Source organism: Channa argus, chromosome 2 (assembly GCF_033026475.1).
Source record: "Channa argus isolate prfri chromosome 2, Channa argus male v1.0, whole genome shotgun sequence".
Classification (NCBI taxonomy): domain Eukaryota; kingdom Metazoa; phylum Chordata; class Actinopteri; order Anabantiformes; family Channidae; genus Channa; species Channa argus.
In genome coordinates, this window is record NC_090198.1 from 26948597 (window position 1) to 26973299 (window position 24703).

At 39.1% G+C, this 24703-nt stretch overlaps 3 protein-coding genes across 5 annotated transcripts; 2 read left to right on the forward strand and 1 right to left on the reverse strand.

Moving 5' to 3' along the window:
• Positions 1-887: 887 nt before the first annotated feature.
• ccsapb (centriole, cilia and spindle-associated protein b) lies at positions 888-6558 on the forward strand. 3 transcript variants are annotated; one of them, XM_067488374.1, is made up of 5 exons: positions 888-985; positions 1920-2323; positions 2812-2889; positions 4077-4297; positions 4379-6558. In XM_067488374.1, exons 2-5 carry the CDS (start codon positions 1945-1947, stop codon positions 4559-4561), a joined length of 861 nt encoding a protein of 286 aa, XP_067344475.1. In that variant the 5' UTR covers positions 888-985; positions 1920-1944; the 3' UTR covers positions 4562-6558. The 3 variants fall into 3 exon arrangements, with proteins under 3 accessions (XP_067344475.1, XP_067344456.1, XP_067344465.1); XM_067488355.1 differs by having other exon boundaries at positions 985-1080; XM_067488364.1 differs by lacking the exon at positions 888-985 and having other exon boundaries at positions 1088-2323.
• A 146-nt stretch (positions 6559-6704) lies between these two features.
• rab4a (RAB4a, member RAS oncogene family) lies at positions 6705-13798 on the reverse strand. The gene is made up of 8 exons (XM_067488413.1): positions 13643-13798; positions 12493-12573; positions 12031-12145; positions 11067-11129; positions 10808-10962; positions 10519-10614; positions 9903-10048; positions 6705-8281 (listed from the first exon to the last, which is right to left on the reverse strand). Exons 1-7 carry the CDS (start codon positions 13656-13658, stop codon positions 9933-9935), a joined length of 642 nt encoding a protein of 213 aa, XP_067344514.1. The 5' UTR covers positions 13659-13798; the 3' UTR covers positions 6705-8281; positions 9903-9932.
• A 606-nt stretch (positions 13799-14404) lies between these two features.
• Positions 14405-23613, forward strand: phf10 (PHD finger protein 10). The gene is made up of 12 exons (XM_067488329.1): positions 14405-14586; positions 15328-15437; positions 15700-15830; positions 15962-16045; positions 16194-16318; positions 16467-16616; positions 16752-16861; positions 16985-17132; positions 17261-17413; positions 20621-20729; positions 21182-21370; positions 22166-23613. The coding sequence occupies exons 1-12, from the start codon at positions 14515-14517 to the stop codon at positions 22261-22263; spliced, it is 1479 nt and encodes a 492-aa protein (XP_067344430.1). The 5' UTR covers positions 14405-14514; the 3' UTR covers positions 22264-23613.
• Positions 23614-24703: the final 1090 nt, after the last annotated feature.

Below are 24703 nucleotides of genomic sequence, written 5' to 3' on the forward strand. Positions count from 1 at the left end.
GTTATCGGAAAAATCAATTAAAATGAAAAAAAAATGAACTGGAATTACAAAACCAAGAGAGGTTTAATAGACTCATTAATCCCATTACGCGATTGGGTGCGAGCGGAAGTTCGCGGTCGGGGTGTTGGCGAGGCTCCCTGCATCATGGTTGGATGGGTGAGGGAGAGGGTGTCTCTTTCTGTACCGTCAGCTGCTGCTAGCTGGGTGGAATGGGAAGCCAAATGAGAGAGGCACTAGCCCACTACTGAAGGGCGACGCCTCCGAGCTCAGACAGTGCTGTTTGACTTGCCAGGAATGCACCTAGGCAGCAGCAGCAGGAGCAGCTCCGCATTAGACCGAGGTATCATTAGCTCGGGACACCCGACACCCGGCTCTGATTCCTGGTAAGCTGACTGCCCTGCACGACCATACGCACAACCCCAGTGCCCAGACCATCTATAGACAAAACCAGACCCCGCCTACAGTGGGGCATCTCCCCAGCCATACCTTATATGCATAGAAGCGCACCAGGTTGTCTGGGTGTGGATTAGGATCTGGACTAAAGCACAAAGGAGCGTGCAGGGCGCGTCCTCTACACCTCATAAGTAAAACTCCACGTGGGGCTACAAAAGGCAAATTCACTGTAATACAATACTACAACAATAGCTGTAAGTCGCCAATTAAAGCACCGTCACCGCCTGATTAATAATCAAGTTACTCATTTATCTGATCTGTTCAATCTGTGCACAGCGTTCACATAGAATCAAAAAATGTTTTTTGGTTTTTTTTTTTGTTTTTTTTATCCTTTGAAAACGATCTGATGAGCCCAATAGTCCATGGCCACAATGCTTCCATCTCGGCCCGGGCCACCTGTTGCGGGTGTGTTTGGCTTTTTAAAAATGTCCTCAGGCGGGCGGAGCTAAACTCAGAGACGCAGCTTGTGCGATTACAGCAGCCTTGCCAACGCCATCTGTTCTACTCTGCTTCCGTGAAATGCGAACCCAGTGTAAGTATATATACTGTACACAAAATTAGACTCTTGCTGCTGCGAATTTCTCCTGTGAAGTCCCGCACAGCCGTAGACGAGAGAGGGATTGTATGGTCAGTGAGGTTGTTGTATGTTTACTGGGCTGCAGCCTTTCTTCAAACGCTGACAGGCAGGCGATTATCGGTGATTACCTTATGAATAACCGATATCTATAAATAACAAGGACCTTCTTTTGTCATGCGGGGGTAATGTTAAGTAGCCTATTTGCAAATCTAATAACCAATATCTACACTCTGATGCAATGTAGCAAATGGCTTGCAGGATTCCGTTTGGCAATTTGATATATGCCTGTTAGTGTTAGGCTATAATATCACCGTTTTTTTTACAAGAAAACTGCAGCAATGGTTTGTTCCTGCGCACGTCATAATAAGAAAGGTGTTTTTAAAACGGTGACCTTTAATTTGGAGTTCACAGTCGCTTTAGCCAATCAGACGAGGGGTTGGCAGTTACGTCATGACGTTTAGGGCGTGTCGGCAGCTAGCGTTTTAACGGTCGCGTTCATTTCCCAATGAGAACAGTTTTTGCAGGAAAACAAACGACGGAGTTTTGAGATTAATTTTCTCTAACTAAAGTTATAGTCTCTTTTTTTTGATCCACAACCCCAAAAGGTTTGAAGGAACCCCGGGTTACAGGAAGAGGAGGTGGGCGTGTTCCGTACCCCGGATGCGTCCGGCTACTCTGCCATTGGCTTATCCGGTTCCACGATATGGTTTAAATCTCTGGCGGTGGCGTTAGTTTTTTAGCTCAAACCGCAAACAGCTGCGATGGAGGAAACGTCATAGCGTTTGTTTAAGGGAGCTGTTTTAGTCTGATAACATGTAGTAGACATTAAACGTCATAGGCAAACTATGGGTGTGTAACTTCAGCTTTACAGTTCTTTGTCGGACTGCAGTTTACAGACTTTCCAAAGGGACACGATGGTGACCAAGAGGATCCGCTCGGAGTACATGAAGAAATTCAAAGACCCCAAATGGGAGACGTACAGCAAGTGCTACGAGGAGATGCTGAAGTATAGGCTGACACGGAGGCTGCTGGAGTATACGCATAATCCCTGGTTCTGGAGCGGCTCGGACAGTGATTCCGACTCAGGAGGAAGAAGTCCCCCTCCTCCTCCCACTAAGAACCAGGTAGGATCTGAGACCAGCAGAGACAGGACTCAGGCTAAGCTGGAGTGTGAGAGGGTAGGGGAGGACAGACCGAAGGAGCAGCAGACCAGACCCGCGGGGTCCGTACCCAGGATTCCGCTTGAGGAGGAGGAAGAGGAGGAAGAGGTGGTGCCTGCAGCGCATGGTCAACGTGAGTCATAAATAGGATTGAAAAATGTGTGCAATATACTAGGTTATGTGCATGTTAGTGGTAGCCGAAATACCCTCATGTAAAATTACTTTCATTAAAAGTACTTCCCTACAAGAAGTACTACTTTAACACTATGTACATTCTTTATTAATTTAGGTGTATGTAAACATGTGTCTACTAAATGTATTTTAAAGAATGTAGAATTCTAATGCAGATCTGACATGTGCCTACTCAGTAATTTCTGATAAAATGTACAAGCCATATTAAGTTTTATTGCTGTACAGATTCAGCATGAGAATGGCTTTGAATCTTTGTTTGACAATTTCATTTGAATAGTAAAATTGTGTAAAAACATTTAATTTGATCTAAATGCACCCTGTATATTTAGACACATTTTAGGCAAACCTTGAGTGTCACACACACCAGTGAAGCAAAGGATTCCAAAGCAGTCAACCTGTGACTGTGATATGATCGTATTCCCTCCTCAGGCTCACAGCTGGATGGTGCCAGTGAGACAAGAGTACCAGCGAAGGATGAAGAGGAGCACAGAGGCAGTAAAGAAAGAGGTAATTCAAAAAAGGAAAGAAACTGTCCATAGTTTTTGTGTGTTCCTCATTGCTTTAAAGAAAATTTTGGAATAGGCCAAGATCCTTATCTTTTGTTAGTTTTATTTAATAAAAGCATGTTTGAGTGCAGAATAATGGTCAAAACAAGTTTGTGTGTTAAAATTTACTTTCATCAGAAACATTACCCTTTGAAGCGAGAGCTGCCTGGCAAATCTGTGGCATTCTACAAAACCTTTTTTTGGAAAAAATAAATAAATCAAGTGTGGATGCTCTTAAATTCATCATGCAGGTGTTAAAACCTCTTAAAAGTCAAGTAAACCAATAATAGGAGTTTGTATTTGGGTCTTCCGTTTATAGGGAGAGTAGCCTGTCATTTTCAGTGTAAATTAAAAATGGCCGAACAAAAACCGCTTTTCTTTAAACAAAATCTTGGCCTACTTGTCTTCAGAAAGGAAGGTTATTCTGTATAATCTATAGCCAAGAAATTAAAGATTTCATCCAACGATTGTGACAAGCTGGACCGAAGAGCTCGGCATCACTTCCCAACAAGCCCAGTAGACCTTTGGGAAGTGCTGCAGAAGAAGGCCTGGGAGGAAATCACACCTACCTATCTATAAAAATTGATAGGTAGAATCCCACAGATTTATCTGGCAGTTATTGTTGCAAGTTCAATATGCAAATTCAATTCTGTGCTCAACTTTGCCACAAGCGAATTGTTGTTAATTTTATTATTTAATTAAATAAAACCAATAAAAGAGTAAAAATACCAAAGTATGTCTGTGTTTCCAAACATTATTTACAAATGGCATATAACTGTAAAGTTTCTGATAATGGCTTTACTGACTGAAGGTGTAAGTATTATGGTATATACACATCCCAACATATCTATAGTGCATTCATGTGATTGACTGACTCAGTTATGTTGGACGTTAACTGAAGGAGACAGTCAAATTGAATTTGCATTCAGTAAATCAGTTATTCTCGGTTCTTGACTGTGTTTTTTAAAAAAAAAAGGGTCTTCTTGACACAGCTACTTTAAATATGCCGAATATAAATTGACATCTAAAAATGAATGAGTTTAGTGTTTTTACCAGTAAAAGGCTGAATTAGTTCTTTAAGCTACAACAGACTCGCAGTTTCGGCATTTTTCTGCTTGTGATTAGTTGCTCTGCTCTTCCTTTTTGTAGAGGCCAACACTGGAGGACCCCAACCGCAGCAGAGTAAACCCACCAAATCTTCACAACAACCTCGGCACTCCCAGAAGGTTAGGGTTGCACCATCACGGCAGTCCAGGAAGGACATTAAGGAACGTAGACATCCTTTTGCACTGTACGCTGCTGGAGAGAAGGACGCAGATATTGCAGCCAGAAAGACCCACAACGTAGGCGCTGCAGCTTCCACTACTGAGGTAATCGTTCTGTGGGTTCTATAATATGACAACTGAACCCCAGCATCAACAGGAGCTGACAGGTGTTTGTTTTCCTGGTAGATCCATGAGTCTGCCTTGCGTGCTAAGACCAGGCGGGAGGTGGAGCGTCAGATCCAGACCCAGAGAACCGAGCGCCGGAGAGCAAAGTCTGCTGATCTGGGCAAGGCCAGAAAGTTGGTTCAACCGGAGTTCAACCCCTGGCTTACTGAGTATATGCGCTGCTTCTCGGATCGCTCCCGATAGGTCACACACACACACACACTCACTCAGCATAATTCCACACAAGAATAAAAAAAAGCCAAATATTGACTATTACCACAGAGGTTTAAATACACAAAGGTAAAACGGTGGCATTGATGGAGTCATTTAAAAGGCTCCTAAATGTGTATTACCCTCACATTCAGGGTTTCAACTGATATTCAAAATGTGGCTTTTCCCCCTAAGTGTTTACAATCTCATTGTTTTTATAAAAATCAATTTTACAGGGCAATGGATAAGAGGTCAAATTTATTTTAAAGTAAACGTATATTTAATGTGTTGTATACATCTGCCGTGTACAGATTTAGACAAGAATGAGTCAAAAATGGATTCTTCAGCCATAATTTAATACTTTAAAAACATTATACTCTGTCCATATTTTTATACATGGACTCATTCAGGGGTTATGGCAGTAGTTCTGCCTTAAAATGTGAAGAATGTACAGTGTGAAGAGACTGCGGATCTGGAAGTAGAGCAGTTTTGGGGTCAGCTGTTCAATTCCCAGCTCCTTCTCATGTCCATATGTAAGTGTTCTTGGGCAACACACTAAACCTAAAGTTTAGTTGCTCCCAGTGGAGAGAAGCAACAGTAAAAGTAAAGTGCTTTGTCCAATAAGGTAAAAAAATCACAATGTAAATGCAGAACATTTTACAATGCTTATTGTATAAACATAGACACATTCCAAGTGTTTGTGCTAAACTGCACAGTTTAATTAAATAAAGGTCTTTATTTAATTTACGCAGCTTTTGATGGAAAAAATGTTCCACTGCTTTTGATTTTCACTTGACATGAAATGATGCTTGTTTGAGACATTGGACCACAACCACTTGCGGGAAGTGATGTTACATTTTCTCTTGACCTCATTAATGCTTTTATGTGTTTTTACTACAGTTGTGTTGAGGTGTGTGTACAGTAATCAACCAACCAGGTGCTAACAGTCTGATAATAGATGGGGGTGAAAGCTAATAGGATGTTTTTGTGGCACTTTGACACTGCAGTGTTTCTTTTATACATTGTTGGCTGTAATTCTTTTTGACCAGAAACGTATATTAAAAATGAGTCATTTACAGCCTTGAACTCATAATGAGCAGTTTTAAAAGTGAATTTCTTAATCGTACGTAGAACTTTAATAGAGGTGGACAGAAATCAAAGTCTAAAGAACCTCTAATAATAACAGCTGTTAATATAATAGAAGTACATGGGTACAAAGTTGATATACCCTTTGTAAATATTTGTAATGATTATCTTTCTAATTTTAATTTTCATGTAATTCATATTTTGAATCTTTGTTTATAAGTTGATGTGTTGAGATCAATTTCAATTGTTTTTGCATTTTATGTAATAGGTCTCATGGTTTTATGAATGTTTGAATCATCTGAAATCAGATCCCATGTACAGCAAACAGCTCTTTGCCATAGACTTGTTAAAAAAAGATTTCTGTGTATAACTTTAATTTCAGTATTACATTGCATGCTGTGCTGTAATGATTAAGTTTTGTTTAGTGTTTAAGTTATAATACATACATAGTTCAGACAATTGATGTGAAACCTATATTCAAAGTGTGACAAAACAAGGTTTATGTTTAAGGTCCTGTATAGTAGAGATCAAGTCTCACGTTATGCTGCTTCAGACCAGGATATTTTCATTTTAAAATGTTCATCCTGCTCCAGAAAATGTAATCAGTTAAATGAACAAAATTGTTTTCACTGCAGTCAAAACGGGAATGGAGACATTTTAAATGAGTTTCATAAAAATCTTAAGTCTCCTATTTAAAAACTAATAAGGTCTTTGATTTACTGATGACAACTACACAATAATTTGCATAATTTCATGTATTTTTGTGTTTACAAGATAGGTTTAACATGTTTAAGTAAAATGATGAGAGCTGTTACGGTTAAATTGTGTTGTGCAAGGGTTTTAATAAATCACTTTCCTTATGATGCTATTAAAATACACACATTCTAAAAACTTTTGACTCAGATCTCAGTTAATGCAATAGTTTGTTTAAACTCAGCTCTTGCTCCAACAATGCTATTTTGTTTTTATTGGCTCACTGATCAAAATCACGTCTTTCCTCTATAAAGCAATGAGCTGGTGATTGATGGTCTAGAAAAGAAGACTGCTAGAATTGTGGAACTTTTTTTATTTTAAAAACATATGCTTTTATCATACAATAAATTAAAAATCGATGACAATAACGAGAAAAACCGACATAAATAAATATGAACAAAGGATTTGATAAACACAATATATCAAATTGAAGTCCATCAGATAAAATGCTTGAGGATATATGTGAAGCCTTCAGTTTGATTTGTCGTTAATTTAAAGTTTCTGATCGGCAAAAAGAGTTTTACTGCCACTACTACCACTAAATCAAAATCTTTCTGACATCTGTTGACAAAAAAGAAAAGAAAATTAAACTTTTCTGGAAACAAAACTCAAGCTCAGATCAGATGGTGACAGTTCATAACTTTGCTAAAATTGGAAATGCATTCAGTTAGTATTAGCCCACAGCTGGCAGCAATCAGTCAGGTATTCATGTAAACAGGCAACATTTTGGGTATAAATGTAAGAAATCAGTCATCAGAAACTAAGCGTTAAAATGATGAATGTGCCATTGCGGATTCCAATCGACTTCAAACCGGAAAGTCTGAACAATTACAAAAAAGCGTTTTCTACATAAATGTTAGTTTGGTCATTTTATCAACATCAACTTGTCCCATTTCAAGTTGCCAGTGTATCGTAGCTTAAGATGACAATACAGTGTACCATGAAACAGATGCCGGATATGATATCTATTTTAATATACATATAATATCTCTTTATAATGAAATACTCTGATATTCTGTTCAAGAAAACATGCGTCAGTCTCTATGTACAGAAACACTGTACAGTGTGTAAGCTGCTGTGGAGTAGGACTTTAGACTAGCTACAGCTGTGCAAAGACACGGGCAAGCAAAGAATAGTTGTGTAGGAGAGAGGATGATTCGAGAAAAACGGTGCAGAAGGTTTAGGGTAATTTGTCTGCTGCATGCTCTTCTACAGTGCGCTACGTTCCACGATGCCCTGCACAACCCTATAGGCATAAGCCATTATCGTATTAAAATAAATAAAAATGCTGCAAATCTGAATATCAAGCGGGAATCATTTTAATTCTCCGGGTTAGAAGGGTGAGCATTGCTCCTAGTGTTATTCTGTGAGCCTGATTTCACAGAGGTGTTGACAATTTTAAGATGAAAAAAATATATATATATATTTTAAATGTAACCTGTTTCTTTACGTAGCTAAGAAAGAAACAAATGATACAGGTGTGAACAAACATTAGTTTAGGGAAATAGGTGTGAGGTAAGAGTAAAGGTAAATAGGAGTAATTCACATCCTGATTGTAGGGTTGGGAGGAGTTTGGTACAGTAGTGGGGGCAGGCTAATGGGTGTGTGTGTGTGTGTGTGTGTGTGTGTGTGTGTTGGAGGCTTTTGATTACCTTGAAAATAGACAGTGTTCTGGGGGGGGAGGGGGGCATATCTAGGAAGTATTTTCTGCTCTCTGCAAGTACAACCATGACAACAAAGGGTCTTAAGGTTCTGTATGTAATTTGAACATTAAAGGTCAGGGAGGAGTCACCACCATAGCAACCTGGACCGGAAACCTTTTCTGTCCCCTGTGGTTGTTCTTCTTCAGGTCTTCTCAAACCGGTCTGAAACACACTATTGAATACATACAAAGAGATATAATTTAGAGTATGTTCACGTTACAGGCCTTCACCCTCCATTTGGATTTTCTTTTTGTTTTTTTCCGAACCAAATGTTTTTTTCCGTGGTTCACATGTGTGAACACTGCTGTAGTTCTAAATTGACATGCATGCACAGTTTTAACAACAAAAATTTCTTAAAAAGTTCATCTGACTGTTCTGCATGAAATCCCATACAAATCCGGTCTAGGACAATGTGTCTGACATGAAACATTTGTTTGAATTGGTTAGTTCATACGTTGGGAAAAACATTTCTTTGAGCTGCATATTACAGGCAAACTTAATGCAAAGGACTTTTTTTAAAAGTTAAAACAACTGCTGCTTTTCTGCAAAGGTTTATATAATGAACATAAAAATAGAAACATTAAACATTTACTGTAGCATTTGCAAAAGTCTGTACTCAGTAGTCTCTCCCTCTGCTAGCAGTTTGGCATAAGGGTGGAAATATTCTGCTTCGGTTTGTGTGGCACAGATAGAAAGGCGAATGGATTTCAGCAAATAACGGCAAATTCTTAATGAAACATCACAATAATCCAAAGCAAACCTCGAATCCCCCTATTTTAAGACTTTAAGAAACAAGCTGAAAAGCCTTCCCAATGCCTCGAGTTCAGTCTGTGGGGAAGATAATAAACATGCTGCATGTGATCCACAGTCTAAAATTATCTTGTGAACTGTTCGGCACAGTAGAGTAGCTGAACATTACTCAATCAAAAATCGAAGTGTTCTTGTTCTTTGGCTTTTATTGGTGGGTATAAATGCGGTTGATAAAATACATGTACAGCTGTGCAGGAATAGGTTTATGGACAAACCTTTAAGGGAGGACAAATTACAGCGCTATGAACTACTGGTTACAAACCTGACGGAATAAAAACCCACTTTAACCTGTTAAGTCCTGACACATAATCCTCTCTGCCATAGATCTTCACTGTCCTCACCAGGGAGCCACAGTTTACTTTTATTACTGTATTGCTCTATTAATAGAGTGTTATTTTTACTGTTTTGCAATTACAGGAAACAGCTGTTCAAGTACATTATGTATACTTTGAAAAATATGATTTATTATATCTTATATGATATTATTCTTATATTATTATCATCATTATATTACTGTTTATATTGGTATTAACAAGGTAGAGGACAACAAATGATTCCAAATTTCTAAATATATTTTTACTGTGATTAGTTTGAGTTGTTTTGTGCAGATCACAACTCAGTTAAGTGCACAAAGAAAGGAGGGAATGAATAATTCCCAAAGCAACTGCATATTAATTCTCACTCCCTTGGAAACCACCGAGGCACCAGTAAATATCTACAAATGTAATGATGACAATTCTTAAAAATATCCTCAAAAGACTTCTACTTCTTCTACTTCTACTGTTCAACCAAATTCAGACCGCAGAGCTTTGTAAATCATGAGTTGAGTGACAGGACTATAGAGACTGAGTGCAGCAGAGGCACAGAGCTGTGAAGTCTGACTCTGACTCTCTGTATTTCAGACGGGCCTGTCCAATCTTAGAAATATTATTTTAAAATATCATGTTATATTGCACACGCAGACTGAACACACTTGCACTCACCTTGTCTGTGTGTGCTACAGGGCATGTCCACTAGCAGCCACACTCCTGAGTGCCCTGAGGCTGAGCGTGGCGAGGAGAACGAAGCTGTCGTAAAGCAGCATCGCCATACTGGATACCCGATCCCATCCTCTCTGGATCCAGCTCACCTACAAAAAAAAAAAAAAAAAAGAGAGAGAAAGGGAAGATCAGTGACAAGATGCAAAAGGAGAGTATGGGATTCAGGATGTGATCTCTGAGGGGACCGAGCTTTTGCAGTGGCTGCTCCAAAACTATGGAACAAGTTGCCCTTCACATCACATTGCCGCACATCAGACAGGTTTTTAATTCCCTTCTTAAAACCCACTTGTTTTCATTGGCCTTTGACACAGTTGACATAATTTTATTTTATCTATTTGTAATTTTATTCTGCCTGTTATTTATTGTTATGCCTTTACTGCACACGTTCCATGCTATTGTATAGGTCTTATTTTATGGCTTTAACCTGTACAGCACTTTGGACAACCTAGTTGTTTCAAAGCGCTCAACAAATAAAGTTGCAACATGTTTTCTCTTAGCTAATTCCCTTTGTAACAACAACTTAATCAACAACTCTCCTGGAGGATCAGGCAGGTCCTACCTGACTCTATCTTGTTGAGGATTTTCCGAGCGCACTGGACAAAAGCCTCCTCAACGTTCTCCCCGGTTAGAGCGCTGGTCTCCAGGAACATGAGCTCTGAGACAAACACAGTGGCATCATCATATCACATAGGTCTTCACACCATGCAGAGATAAGGGTCACAGTGCTGATACCCTTATACCTAAATAAAACAATGCTCAGTTCTTCCTTAAAAAATAGCTGATAAATGTAGGTTTTGGAGACAGGGTCCCTCAGACACTTCCACTTGCTCCCCGAATGTTGACCCTACCGTTCTCTTGAGCGAAGCGCGAAGCCTCCAGGAATGTGACCTCTCTGTCAGAGTCCAAGTCCTTCTTGTTCCCGCAGAGGATGATCACAATGTTCTGACTGGCCAGCATCCTGGCATCACTCAACCATGTGGTCAGAGCATTGTATGTCTCTCGACTACAAAGTGCACAGACAGAATAAGAAAGAAGAGAAACTGAAACTTAGTGGAGTGCGATAATTCAAAGGGGGCTGTCAAATAGTTTCTCTGACACCTAGTTTACCTGGTGATATCATAGACTAGCAGGGCTCCTGCTGCTCCTCTATAGTAACTTCTGGTCACAGACCTGACACACACACACAAATAAAACAAGATTTTGGATTCTGGATTAAACATGTGGTTCTTGTCATAACAGAAAAAGCACAGGTGAAACTAATAAACAATGGCTCTGCTAGTGCAAAGTAATGCAGCATATGAATGTAATTCATTCATATCTATGTGACATAGAGCAAGATATCTGCTACAGAAAAATTCCAGATCACTATACATTGTGTCCTGGCCACGTGGTTCAGTGGGAACATCCCACATAGAGACCCTCACCTCAGTTTTGGAAGCACTAGAATAACCATTATACCAACAAACAATAAATCTTCATGTGCCTATGACATGTATTATATACGTAATGTGTTTAACTAAAGGCAGCCACAAACTTTGATGTCTTTAAAACAACAAGTTGTCTCGATACAGAGACTGATTTGGTTTCCATTCCGTGATAATGACACGAATCGAAGGATTAATTCAGTTCATTTTTTAAGCTGATCAACAACTGTTGCTATTTTCCACAGTGGTAATTCCACAGGGTAAAAGGGTAAAAAACAAAGTTCCCGCTTTTTGTTTCTCTATAGAGAAGTTCCTCGCTGAGTAGGTGGAGGAGAAAATAAAGAAGAAGATGAAAGCTAGTCTCAAATAAACTGTAACGTACAAATATATTGCAGCAACATAGCTTAGCAAGGACTGCTGAAGTTTCGTAAGAGTCATTTTGCATAAAACAAGGGATGTCGGTTTGGAAACCTGTTTTTTTTTACAGCGTAGTGTAGAAACAGTTACAGCGACCAGAACCGATTGTTACATGCATATATGAACCTCAATTTAGTTTTAAGACCCACTTAAAAAAAATAAAAGCCCTTTACAGACTAAATTGGTCACCTGGATATCAAATGTGTTTTTATGTTGCCTGTTTTATTTACCTGAACCTTTCTTGTCCTGCAGTGTCCCAAATCTGCAATTTGACCATTTTGTTGACCACACTGATGATTTTAGAGCCAAACTCTACTCCAATAGTATGGTTGGATTCATCCTTAACTGGAAAACAAAAATGATCAAGGAATCATACATTAAAAAAACTGCACAGAAATGTCCAACAGACTTTTAATTAATTCTGTAAAAGAAAAAAGAAAAAACACGATAAATATTAATATCTGGATTAAATACATCCCTAGTGACACATTCATTTTATCCCATTTACAGTGTGTTAGGCTATGGTGCAGTGGGATTTATTTCTTAACACAGCATTTGTCCGAAGCATTAAAATTAGTGCAGACTAGTGTTTAATCTTGGACATAAGGACAACACTGCAGCATTGCACTGACATCAAAGGCCACAATAACTTTGTTACCTGTAACTCACGAGCGCTTTTTTTTTTGACTTACATCTCTTTTCTATGAACTGGTGCAGCAGACAGGATTTGCCTGTTCCAGCATTTCCAATCACCAGGAATTTAAACAGGAAATCTGTGGAGGGAACACAGAGATAATGGTGATTACCCCAAACACAAGAAATGATTTATCCCCCTTTACAGCAGTCACAGTCACAGTCAACTAGAGCGAGAGCAACTCAGGAGCTTTGACGATATTACTGAACAACCCTATCTTATCACGGTTATATTAACCGTTATACATACAAGCTAATGTTCATCGAGTTAGTGCAGGACAGAAATGTTATAATGTTAAGAATTTAATTCTCTATTGTAAAAATATGCTTAAATTATACCTGGGGCAATATTTAAATTAGGTGCATACACACTACAATGTTGTTACTATGTCTATGTTCTTATTTTTTACTAGTCACCTCTATCGTTTATAATGCTTACATTTTATTTACATTTGACAACATCCTGATGGTTTGTTAAAGGTGTTTTGATTTTTTTGTTAAAGCTGCTTGAACCCAGATTTTGTATTCGCACTGCTGCTGCCGAAGTAAATTTTCCAAACATGTACAATGATGTTACTGCATTTTATAATTGTGGTTACATAAAAAAAAAAAAGAAGGTTGGATTCTGACACAGGCAAACAAACTGTAAATCTGTAATACTAATCAGCTGTGACTGTGTAAACATGAGCCATAAACTCTATGGAAGGGAGGAATGTTTACCCACGAATAAACACTCATATTTATGGATGGTGACGGGAACCTGAAGTCGTTAAGATAAGACGACGATTCATCAAAAACCATTTCGTCACCTACATCCATCAGCTGTATTGTGTCTTGCTTATAGTACGAGGCACCTCCGTCAAATATTCACAGCAGCTGTTTCAAACAACCCCCAGGTCTCAGCTTCCACTCCGCTAACGACCATGGGAATGCTTAACCTCGTAAAGCGGAGACCTTTAATCTGCACAGCCCCAATAAACCTGACATGATTTAAAGCCAGCAGCCTTCGGTAGCTGCTCTGTTAACGTTAGCCCATCGCTCGTATATTTACGATGGGAAGGGGCTCTCTAGGCACACCTGCCTCATCCCATCCCGCTTACTACAGCAAGATCCTAACGGCGGACACTTTTCAAAAAACAGCCTTCTTACCGTAGGACTCCGACATCGCCCGTGTGGCGTTTGTACAGCAAAGATGAGCGGCGAAATAGAAGTTGTCAGACGGATAGCTAGCTAAGTAAAGCAAAATAGTCCTGTTTCCGCGGAATCCAGGTGATTGTCCCCTCCGACTTCCCGTACGAGGCTTGTCGTTTCAAAATAAAAGTCTCTTTAATGGCAAAACATAACTTCCGCAGACGACTCTTTTCCACACACTGGGGCAACCGTTTATTAAATCAGCCTGATTAAAGGCATTTGCATTAACTAAAATAATATTTAATTGTCAGGTTTCATAGTGCCCATGCCTGCAGTCTGAAAGTTTTTGCGTCTGAAGTTCTACGAGACATTTACAGCAGTTGTCTTCTGTCCCCGCTTGTTCTGGAGACGCGTATAAACCTGCTCCTTTGCATCCAGGACAGGGGACTGACTGGCAATGTTATACAATGTTATTCCACTTTTTTAGCTTAAAAATAAAATATTGTTTTGTTTTTAGAATCAGTAATAGCTTTGTTGTCAAATAATTGGGTTTTCACATGTAATTATTTTTGTCTCGGTGAGTGTCGATATACTCCGAGCAGCAAAATTTGATTTTGTGTTTCTTGACTGTGAAGTATTGTCCTGATAGTTTCCAAACATTTGCTTCAAATGTGTGCAGAGAGCGTAGCCTTAAACACGCGTTTCTCCGGCGTCCGTACCTGCTCTCCGTGCGCTACGGATCGTGCTGTGCGCGTTCTTTCCCGTGTTTTGCTGCACAGAAGGTGGCGGTAACGTCCCCCAACGTTCGCAACGCGCCCCAAACCCTTCAGAGAAGGAGACGGAGAGGCGGCTAGTGAGGTCGCCCGACGGCAGGCTGTATTTAGTGAGATATGGCTGCTGTACTCCCCGTCAGACCGCCCTGCGATAGTAACCCCGCTACCCCTGGAGCTCAATCAATAAAGGTGCCATTTTTACTCTACTACAAAATCGGGTTGTTATTTCATCTGTTCCCGAAGCTGTAGGCGGTTGTTTGCTAAGCTAGCTGGCTAACAGCGCTAACGTGACAGTTAGCCACTTTAGCATTGCGTCTTTGTTTTCAGCTGTGAGGTGGATGACTAGTGGGTCTAAAAGGGCTTGTTTGTTATTCCCAAGTGTGCTATAAGCTGCTACCGCAAGTCATCAACGTGAAATATTATGACTAGTTGTGTGTCCTTTTTCTTGTCCCTGCTTTGCTATCTGTGCACGTTTTTTCTGTTCTGGTTTGATCCAACGTCAAACCTTAATGTTAGCAAATAATCTTAGGCTCATGTGATCTGCCCCACATCATGGAGAATCAAATATAACAGGAAACCCTTCTGGATTAATTGTAACACAGTCGTATAGATCTGTATTTATTTTCCTGTTGCCTTTTCATTCAAAGAGTGAATCATGTCAAAAATACACAGGTGTAAATCCTTGTTCCTTATACCTCCACCCTGCGTTCAGTTGTCCACTGCTGCTGGCTGTTGGTCAGAAACATGGTCAGATTGTTGTACAGTAAAAGTTTTATTAGAGATTGCATAAATATTCTCCACACCACCAAAGGGAAAAACTGGAAATACCAGTGGGTTGTGCTGTTTATGAATACATGTCACAGATGTCACAGAATCTTTATATAAGAATAATATTATTTAAAATGTATTGTGTTCTTCTTTTTCCTGCAGGAGGATGTAATAGAAGAGGAGTCCAATGATGGCAGCCAACCCCCTAAACGGCGAAGAATGGGTTCAGGAGACAGCTCTCGAAGTTGTGACACCTCCATCCAAGAGATTGGGTAGGTTGTTGGGATGCTTAATGTGAAACAATGGGTGTTTTTATTTCCCCTCTTTCTTCCCTAGTTAATTACCAAAGGATTCACAAGGTTTTGGTGTTGTGCTGTTAGCTCATTGTGCTCTCCAAAATGTGACTTTTGTCAGGTACTGCAATAAGGTTTTGTTGTATTTAAGGCTGAAATACTTATCTTTTCTGGATGATATTAAAATAGGCTTGTATTTTATTAAAACCAAGCTGGTTTCCCCCCCCTGCTCCGTTTCCAGCTCCACATATTTTCCAGCAGAGAACTTGACAGAGTACAAGTGGCCTCCAGACGACACAGGAGAATACTACATGCTGCAGGAGCAGGTCAGCGAGTATCTGGGAGTCACATCCTTCAAGAGGAAATACCCTGGTAAGAACTGAACACAAATATTAACAGTGTCCTATCAATTGTTTATTGTGTTGTAATGACATTGTTTTCTTCACATATACTCTGACACTTAATTTAATCTATGATTAGTGATTTTTACTGTCCCATTATAGATATGGAGAGGAGAGACTTGTCCCACAAAGAGAAGCTTTACTTGCGTGAACAGAATGTCATCACTGAGACACAGTGCACTCTGGGTAGGAACAAATCCTAAATTTTCACCTCACTAGTTTAAGTAGTCAGTATTGTTTCACTACCGTATATACAACATCCTAGCATTTTGTGAGAAACATTGTTCTTGTGAGTTGCGATGAGTGGTATTTGATCGTGTACCATTTTTTTCAGGTCTGACAGCTCTGCGGAGTGATGAGGTGATAGATCTGATGATAAAAGAGTATCCCACCAAACACTCAGAATATTCAGTCATACTGCAGGAGAGGGAACGACAGAGAATAGCTAAAGAGTACTCTGTAAGTACCCAAACAGCAGAAACATCCCTTATGATTATTGTGGCACTGTTGTGAAGTCATTGCACTGTATCTTTTCCATACTTGTTAAAAAGAGTTTTTATTCAACGATAAACTACCACTTGTATCCTCTTTTGTTGTCTTTTCATAGCAAATGCAGCAGCAAAACCCTCAGAAGGTGGAGGCCAGTAAAGTTCCTGAGTACATTAAGAAGGCGGCAAAAAAAGCTGCGGAGTTCAACAGTAACTTTAATAGGGAACGTATGGAAGAGAGGAGAGCTTATTTTGACCTTCAGACACATGTAAGTCCAACCTGAAAAACAGATAATCAATGAGTTTTTTTGTTTTGTTTTTTCTTTATTGAATCCCTGGGGGGGGAAAGAGCCCATTTTGTAACAGTGATGGATGCATAGTTGGTGTTTATTGTGGTCTCTCAGATTATCCAGGTGCCTCAGGGCAGGTTCAAGGTGCTGGCTCCAGAGTTGACCAGGACGGGTCCGTACCCTGTGGCTCTTATACCAGGACAGTTCCAGGACTATTACAAAAGGTGTACTATGGCTTTAGACGCATGCTTTTGCCTGCAATTGTATTCTATATAAGATTTTGGGATGTATTATCCATTGCTATACTGATGTTTCTCCCTGATGTGTCATTTTGTTGTGTCTAACAGGTACTCACCCAATGAGCTACGATACCTGCCACTGAACACAGCTCTGTTTGAGCCTCCACTGGATCCAGAGCTTCCAGCTCTGGACTCAGAACCTGACTCAGATGATGGAGAGGATGGCAAGGGTGACAAAAAGAACAAGAACTCATCTGTAAGACATTAGTGTATTAGTGGTACTAAGTTTATTTCTATGTGTCTTTATTGACATACAGAAGTGCACCATGATTAGAAATCTGTTGCTTTCCCACTCTTCATCGTCCCTTTTATGCTCCTCTACAGGACAGCTCTTCAGGCAACACATCAGATGTGGAGAGCCAGGAGGGAGGAGGTGGACAGGGCCACAAGTCCAAGGCCAAAGACAGGACATCCACATTGAGCAAAGATGGCAGTCAGCGCCATTCCTCCTCCCACAAAGCCACTCCAGGGTACAAGGTAGAGGACAAAACCACCTGAACTCTTCTCCAACAACAGCAGCAGCACTTTTCTGCCCCCTCCTCTTTCTACTACTACCACTCCCTTACTTCATCCATCCCACCACCTCTCCGTTTCTTAACTTGGTTACAGTTTGTCAGCTGAGACAACTTGGTACACAGACACACACACACACACACACACACACACACACACACACACACACACACAGTGTCACTCACTGAGAGACCTATCTTCAGTTTTGGTTTTTAGGATGCCACTTTTTTTCCCCTCTTCATACCAGACTGTGAGCAATAAGAACATTTTAAAAGAACAGTGCATGTTTTACTTTTTTACAGCACTTTCACTTTTGTTTTTTTAAGCAAAGACAAAGGTGAACTTTTAAAAGTTCTTCTTTTTAAGTATTTTCAATATACCTCTTGTCTCTCCTCACTTGTCAAAAAAAAAAAAAAGCTACTTCCAAGACAAGTAAGTGGATGTTTTGGCTGCTAGTTCTCTTTTTCATTTATGAAAAGAAGTTTTTGTTACTCTAGAAAATATAAACCACATACATTTTGTGGTTGCTTTTAAAGTAGTTGATATTAACACTAGAGAATTTTAACCTTTATATCTGAAGTGTAGAATGCTCTTAACCCTGATGTTTATAGTCTGTATTGGAATAATAATATGCTTTGTTTATGCCACAATGCAATGTACTGTTTATGTGTTAATAAGAATCAGACAGCTGTTGACAGGGGTGTTACTTGCCCCTATGTAAGGACTTACAGACCCTATTCACACCGTTGCTGAGCTGAGCAAGAGGTGGTCTACATGCTGTCTGTCTTGATTTGGACACCACTGGACAAGCACCACAAGAGCAGTCATGTGTTGAATTTTATTTGTACATCGGCGAACTGTATTCTTTGTCTCTACAGTGTACTGTGGAATACAATTTGATTCTTGTTTTTTCCAATCCTAAACGTGCACAGGAAACCCTAAAATATGCAGGTATATTATCACTAATGGGAATATGTAAGTCCAGTTGAACTCAGCTCAGCTCTGTGGTGTGGACATGGTCCTTTTTCTAGTGACTGTTAACTGGTTTCAGTGTGTTAAAGTTTGATTGAACTAAGCTTTGACTTTGACCTTTTATAAATCCAAATATTTTGCATATGCTGTTCATGTTACAGATATGGCATGTTGGTAGCCAGAATTCACTAGAATGCGACAGTAAAAGAATTATACAAAATGGCCTCTCTTCAGCTTTGGCAAATTGGCCACAGTAAAATGCCTGTAGATTTCAAATATGCCAGTTTGAATTTCCGTGGTAGATATTTCATAGATTTTCCGCTTTTCAGAAAACCCAAGTAGATGACAGGTCTACTGATTTGTAATGACCCATATATCTCCACATAAGACAACGTGTGACAGCAGGCTGCTAGCTGATCAACATTACTTTGCTCTGGTCTGGCTACCATCTACAGTATGTGCAGTTGTCAGTGGTGAAAACCCACGAAAGTATTTCACAAACAGCTCATGAATAAAAAGCAATTATGAACAACAAAGGTTGAATTAGGTTGAGTGATTGAGTGTGTTGTTCAGATGTGATACAAGTTGCATGTTAAATACATGTTAAATCTGTATTGCACCATTAACTTAACGTGTCCAGATTATTGATGAAAGCTGAGGCTCCATAGTCTTTTGGTGGCTGTACATATATGAAGATTAATAGAGATCTAAATGTTTTTTTCACTGTTTAATTCAGTTGCCCACACCAATATGACATTCATTATATTAACATCAGCAGATTGTATTATAATAAATATTTTATTATATTCTTATTCTACCAGTTTTTTTTCCCCCATTGAATCTAGACAAGAATGTGAGGTACTAGTCAGGTCTTCAGAGGTTTTATTGATTTGTCTATCAGACATTTAGAATTTAAAGGTCACAATTATTCAAACAAATCTCTGTGTTTTAGTTGTTTTTCTACAAGACGTTACAAGGTATCACGAACAGATTAGCATTGGTATTTGCGTTTGTCCCACATGAATAACACTGGAAGCCTCTTTTAGACGGACCTCTTAAATGCCAGTGTGAACAACAGTAATAATTACAGCAGGCAAAGCATATTTTCATGTAATCAATGTATCCAGGTGACTGTGTCTGGTTCTTTCTTGTTTTTACTTTCCTTTCCTGCTGCTGTTTTTCACTCAGTTTAGTTTTCTGCTTTATTTCTAGTATTGAACATTTCAAACCATGTCCTTTTTGACCCTTAGTTTTTTTTCCCCCTTGTGTGTTTAGTTTAATTCCCCTCCTCCTCTCATGGGCATTTTTAATGAAGGATGTCTCACAGTATTTATGCATTAAAAGTAACACGTCCGAAGTAGATTTAGGGGCATTTCAGTGATACTTTAGTTTTTAGTGTGTTGATAATTTATGCTACACACTTCAGAAAAATATGGTTGCACTGATCTTATTGACAGATTTATGTGAAGTTGTGCATAAAGACTGTTGCAACTTTAACTTCTTCCAAAGTCTTTTGTGTGTTTTTTTTCCCCTTCTTATATTCATCTAGCTGTAATCACATAATCATATTTTCATTTTATGACCTAATAGTGTTTTCTTTAATACTTTGGCAATGAATAGTGGCTTTATATTTTAAATAGACCTCTGTTGACATGTGTGACATCCTGATTTAAATGTCCCTGAGGCTGCTTATCTGGTTCTGTCCTCTCCTAAACCCAGCGGTACAATACGTTCACAATACAATACAGTAGACGGAAGGGGTGCTTGTGGTTGATATATTGATTAAAGTAGAAATATATATATTTGTCAAATAGTGTTTAACATTCTTATATGATAAATAATGGAAGGGTTATGTCTTATTTGAAAAGGACTATATAATCCTTCAAATTAGTCTGCTATCAAGTTATCCACCACTAAATCTGCTTTATATTCCAGATGCCACATGCTAGTAAGAGGGTCTGTTAGGTCCGTTAGACCCTCTTACCATATGTCTTTCTCTCGGTTATCAAACTTAGGCAGCTTTTGGCATTAGACACCAGTAATTTATTTAACATGCCAAAAAAGTAGAAAGAAAGAGAGAGAGTGCTGTTTTTCCCCCCAATTTCTCAACATTTGTTGTTGAACTACTATATTGTCCATGACTTCAGGATACCCATGTACTGTATGATTGGTTTTTATAGCATTATTCTGCCCTTGCAGCCTAAGGTCATTCCCAATGCTATATGTGGCATTTGCCAGAAGGGTAAAGAGGCCAACAAGAAAGGCAAACCAGAGGCTCTCATTCACTGCTCCCAATGTGATAACAGTGGTAAGTTTACACCCTTCATTTTAAAGGACAATTCTTTCCTGACTTTTTATTGTATGGCTTTCTCCATATTATTTTCATATTGTGATTTGATTAGAATCATATGTAGTGTTTTAAACTGTTTCACCTAATTCCACCTTTGAAATATTTGATAAATATATCTTATGTGAAGTCTTGTTGTGATAGCAATTAGTTAACTGTACAGCTGCTAACATATTTGTGGTTCAAACTAATCTGAGTATAGTTTAGTTCTATGTATATATTTTTAAAATATACTGTATTTGGTAAAATTTTGTTTTGTTTTGTTTTAAATCAGACAGGCCTAAAACACAGCAAATGTTTGTCAGTCAAAAAGTTCCAACTTATCTTAATATCTTTGTTTTTGTCTGCTTGTGTGTGCTTGCTGTGAACTTATTCCTGAAACACACACTCACACTTGTGTCTATGAACTTTAGGCCACCCATCCTGCTTGGACATGAGCAACGAGCTAGTGTGTGTGATCCAGACGTATCGTTGGCAGTGTATGGAGTGCAAGACCTGCACTGTGTGCCAGCAGCCCCACCATGAGGACGAGATGATGTTCTGTGACAAATGCGACAGAGGATACCACACGTTCTGTGTGGGCATGAATGCCATACCTACTGGTAAGTAGATGGACATAAATCCCCTCTTTTAATTCTATTTTTTATTTAGTTTAGTTTTTTATGTAAAAATATAATAAGAATCTTCTAATCCTGGGTCTTAATATTAAGTAAATACAACCTCAGATGAACAACAAATTTTTTTTCTCTGTGCCATTATTAATTTAAAGTGCAGAACTACTTTGGCTCAGTCATCTTTGCAACCAGAGGTCTAAGGCAGAGCAGAGGACAAAGTGGTGGAAGTTGAAAAAGGAAGAATGTAGTTTTCAGGGAGGAGCTGAGACAGGCTTTGGGAGGTCAGGAGGTCTTTCCAGGTACCTGGACCACTACAGCTAATGTGATCAGGGAGACAGGTAGGCAGGTACTCGGTGTGTCATCGGGAAAGAGGAAACTGGACAACGAGACTTAGTGGTGGAATGAGGACATTCAGGAGTGTTTACAGGGAAAGAGGTTAGTTAAGAAGTGGGAGAAACAGATGGACACTGAGGGGACTGAAGAAAGTAGACAGGAGTACAGGGAGATGCAGCGTAAGGTGAAGGTAGAGGTGGCAAAGGCCAAACAAAGAGCATATAAAGAAGTTCACAATTATGAAACATGCTACTTTTAGATTTAAAACTACAATCAGAACTTAGAATTTTCACTACAGATCTGAAATAATGGCTGAAACAACAATGGTGATATGAGCACTGAACAGCTTTGGTTGGTTTGCCGGATTCACACTGGCTAAGTTTATACTCTTTTAGCGGATTTGTACAAAGACAAGTTCCATTAGCTAATTCTGTCTCTCTGTCTCCACAGGGCTTTGGGTGTGTGAAGTGTGCGACAAAGATTTCACCACACCCAAGAAGAAAGGAGGGACCAAAACACCTAAGAAGTCCAAGTCAGCTCAAAAATGATCCTCTTTATCTAGCTGCAATAATTTGATCAAATTCTCCAACATTTGTTCAATCATTTGCAAAATAATTGTAAAATTTCAATTTAGTTTATTTAATCTACTTTGTCTCTAAAGCTATCCTGGAGAATGACTTGTATCTGAAGCTCTCTATCATATATGGGAATTTGTTTTTATGAAATAGTTTTGTGAAGGCGTAAGCTCCAACCGTATGTCCACAGCTGAGCACAGCTGCAACGCCTGGCTATGTAACACTGTGGCTGTGAATATAGTGTCTATATGTCCGTATTATTTCACCATCATAAACTAATGTGTCACAGCCAGTTTTACATTTGAATCACAGGAGCAACTATGGCTAACGCAGGAATTGAATCATCCATGCATCCATTATCTATACCGCTTATGCTGTTCAGGGTCGCAAGGGGTCTGGAGCCTATCTCGGCTGTCATTGGGCAAGAGGCGGGATACACCCTGGACAGGTCTCCAGTCTATCTAAGGGCCAACACAGAGAGGCAGACAGCCTTAATCACAGCTACAGCCGACCTCAGCTTCAGAAGTGACCGGTCATAGGGCAGAGAGTTGATTTAACTCAGAGAGTTAGCAGAGAGTCGACTAACTCTGCAATAGATTTAGCTACAGTGATACAGACTTTCTGCTGATGAGGGGGAACTCACTCAGTCAAAAGCCGCAAACATCAGCGGACTTCCTGGATAATACAAACTGTACCATAAAGCACGTCATCCGTCCACTGTAAACATAAGGCAATGTAAAGTAACACACGAGTATTTCCTTTAAAGATTCCCACAGTAACTCCTGGGAGGTTTCACAATGAAAATCGCATTATGTAACGTTTTTAAGCGGAAATATCTCCCAAAACTTCATGTGGAATGGTGCTCTCGAAGTATCCTGTGATCTACTCCCACTGAACAGTACTGGCAGCTGTACGAAGACATTTGCTTCAGAGAATGTCACCTATTTCTGCTTGACAGGAAAGTTTTATTGTATTACTGTAATATTGTGAGGATGAATACCTGAAGGTCTGTGCAGGGAGGGAGAGGGCCAGACAGGGCAGAGTGGGTTGATTTTGTGTCCCATTCTTCTCAAGTTACACAGTTTGCCCAGCTTTAAACGGAGGTCTACCGCCAAAGGCCAGCAATTACACTGAAGATCTCAACGCACTGTTAGTCATTGTTGACTGACAGGTAGAAAACAAACTTGTCAGTATTTTCTGTGAAAGCTTTGATGGAATCAGTTAGTCTTATACATTTCATTGAAACCAGCTGGGAAACGCTGAATTGTTGTTTTCAATTTAAGTCAAATTTAAATCATGTATACGAAAAAAAAAAGGATTTCCCACTAAGTTAAGCCAAACAACACTGTTCTGTATCTTCAGACACCATGAATAAATAATGTTAAAAGCTAAAGTATAAATTAAAATTATCGAAATCCACTGAACAAAATCCTGTGGCCTGTTAACCACTAACAATTTCAGTGCCTTCTTATTTCATTAAACTCGTGAATCTTGTTGTTTCATGACGTTTGTGCAGTGATGAGCTGTTGGCTGGGAAATTGTTTCAGTTGAACAAATGGTGCTTTTAAATCTGTGCTACTGAAACAATCAGGGTTAACAATGGCTTGCTGGTGTAATTCTTTCAAGACAGATTTTTGTCGTTTAAATTTTGGTTTCTATTTTTACTACACTTTATTTAATGAGGCAGCCCAGTAGAGATCTTAATTAATCAAAGTCTAAATAAAGGCATGGTGCCTTTGATCCTGTGGAATAAAATGTGATAGACAGTAGCTGTGGAAGACCTCATAGAGTAAGAGTTTTGGTCAAAAAAGCCACTGATTATTGTACACTGAATTGAATGGGCATCTGTTAACTAAGTTTTATTTTTTTTTATTGTTATTATTTGACCATTTTGTATTTTCTTTGTCAGTCACTGAATTATAAGGGTTTTTTTTACAAATAAAAACTACTTTAAATAACTAATTTGTTCATAACTTGTCATGTGACATCATAAAAGAAATCCTGGGCAATCTCAGTGAATTCTGTGTGACTTTGCAATTTAAAACTATAAATCATTATAATATAACAATATAACAAATGTTTCACGATGTTTTTTTTTTTTTTAGAAAAGCTGTTTCAAACTCAGGCACTTGTGAGGGCCAAGGATGGATGAAAAGGGGCAACTGTTGAGGGGCCCAAATAAGAAAAGATATAGGTTGCTAAAGATCATTTGAGTACACGATAATTTGATCTCAAATTGGGTTCTATGTAGAATATTGACTCTGCCTTGTCCTTCATAATCTACCTATTTACTGTGGGAGAGGATAAACTATTACTTTTTTTACATATATATAGCCCAAGACCCGAGGTATAAAATTAACCAAAGCTGCTTTTTTGTTGTTTCTATCGAGGTATAAATAAAATGAGCCTAGAT

Coding starts and splice junctions, on each gene's coding strand:
- rab4a (XM_067488413.1), bottom strand. Junction 12,146..12,492: donor CCAGTTCATAGAAAAGAGAT/GTAAGTCAAAAA, acceptor TTTGTTTTCCAG/TTAAGGATGAATCCAACCAT. Junction 10,615..10,807: donor GCGCTTCGCTCAAGAGAACG/GTAGGGTCAACA, acceptor TGTTTGTCTCAG/AGCTCATGTTCCTGGAGACC.
- ccsapb (XM_067488374.1), top strand. CDS start 1,945: ATGGTGACCAAGAGGATCCGCTCGGAGTACATGAAGAAATTCAAAGAC. Junction 2,890..4,076: donor CAGAGGCAGTAAAGAAAGAG/GTAATTCAAAAA, acceptor TCCTTTTTGTAG/AGGCCAACACTGGAGGACCC. Junction 4,298..4,378: donor CTGCAGCTTCCACTACTGAG/GTAATCGTTCTG, acceptor TTTTCCTGGTAG/ATCCATGAGTCTGCCTTGCG.
- phf10 (XM_067488329.1), top strand. CDS start 14,515: ATGGCTGCTGTACTCCCCGTCAGACCGCCCTGCGATAGTAACCCCGCT. Junction 16,617..16,751: donor ATTTTGACCTTCAGACACAT/GTAAGTCCAACC, acceptor GTGGTCTCTCAG/ATTATCCAGGTGCCTCAGGG. Junction 21,371..22,165: donor CATGAATGCCATACCTACTG/GTAAGTAGATGG, acceptor CTGTCTCCACAG/GGCTTTGGGTGTGTGAAGTG.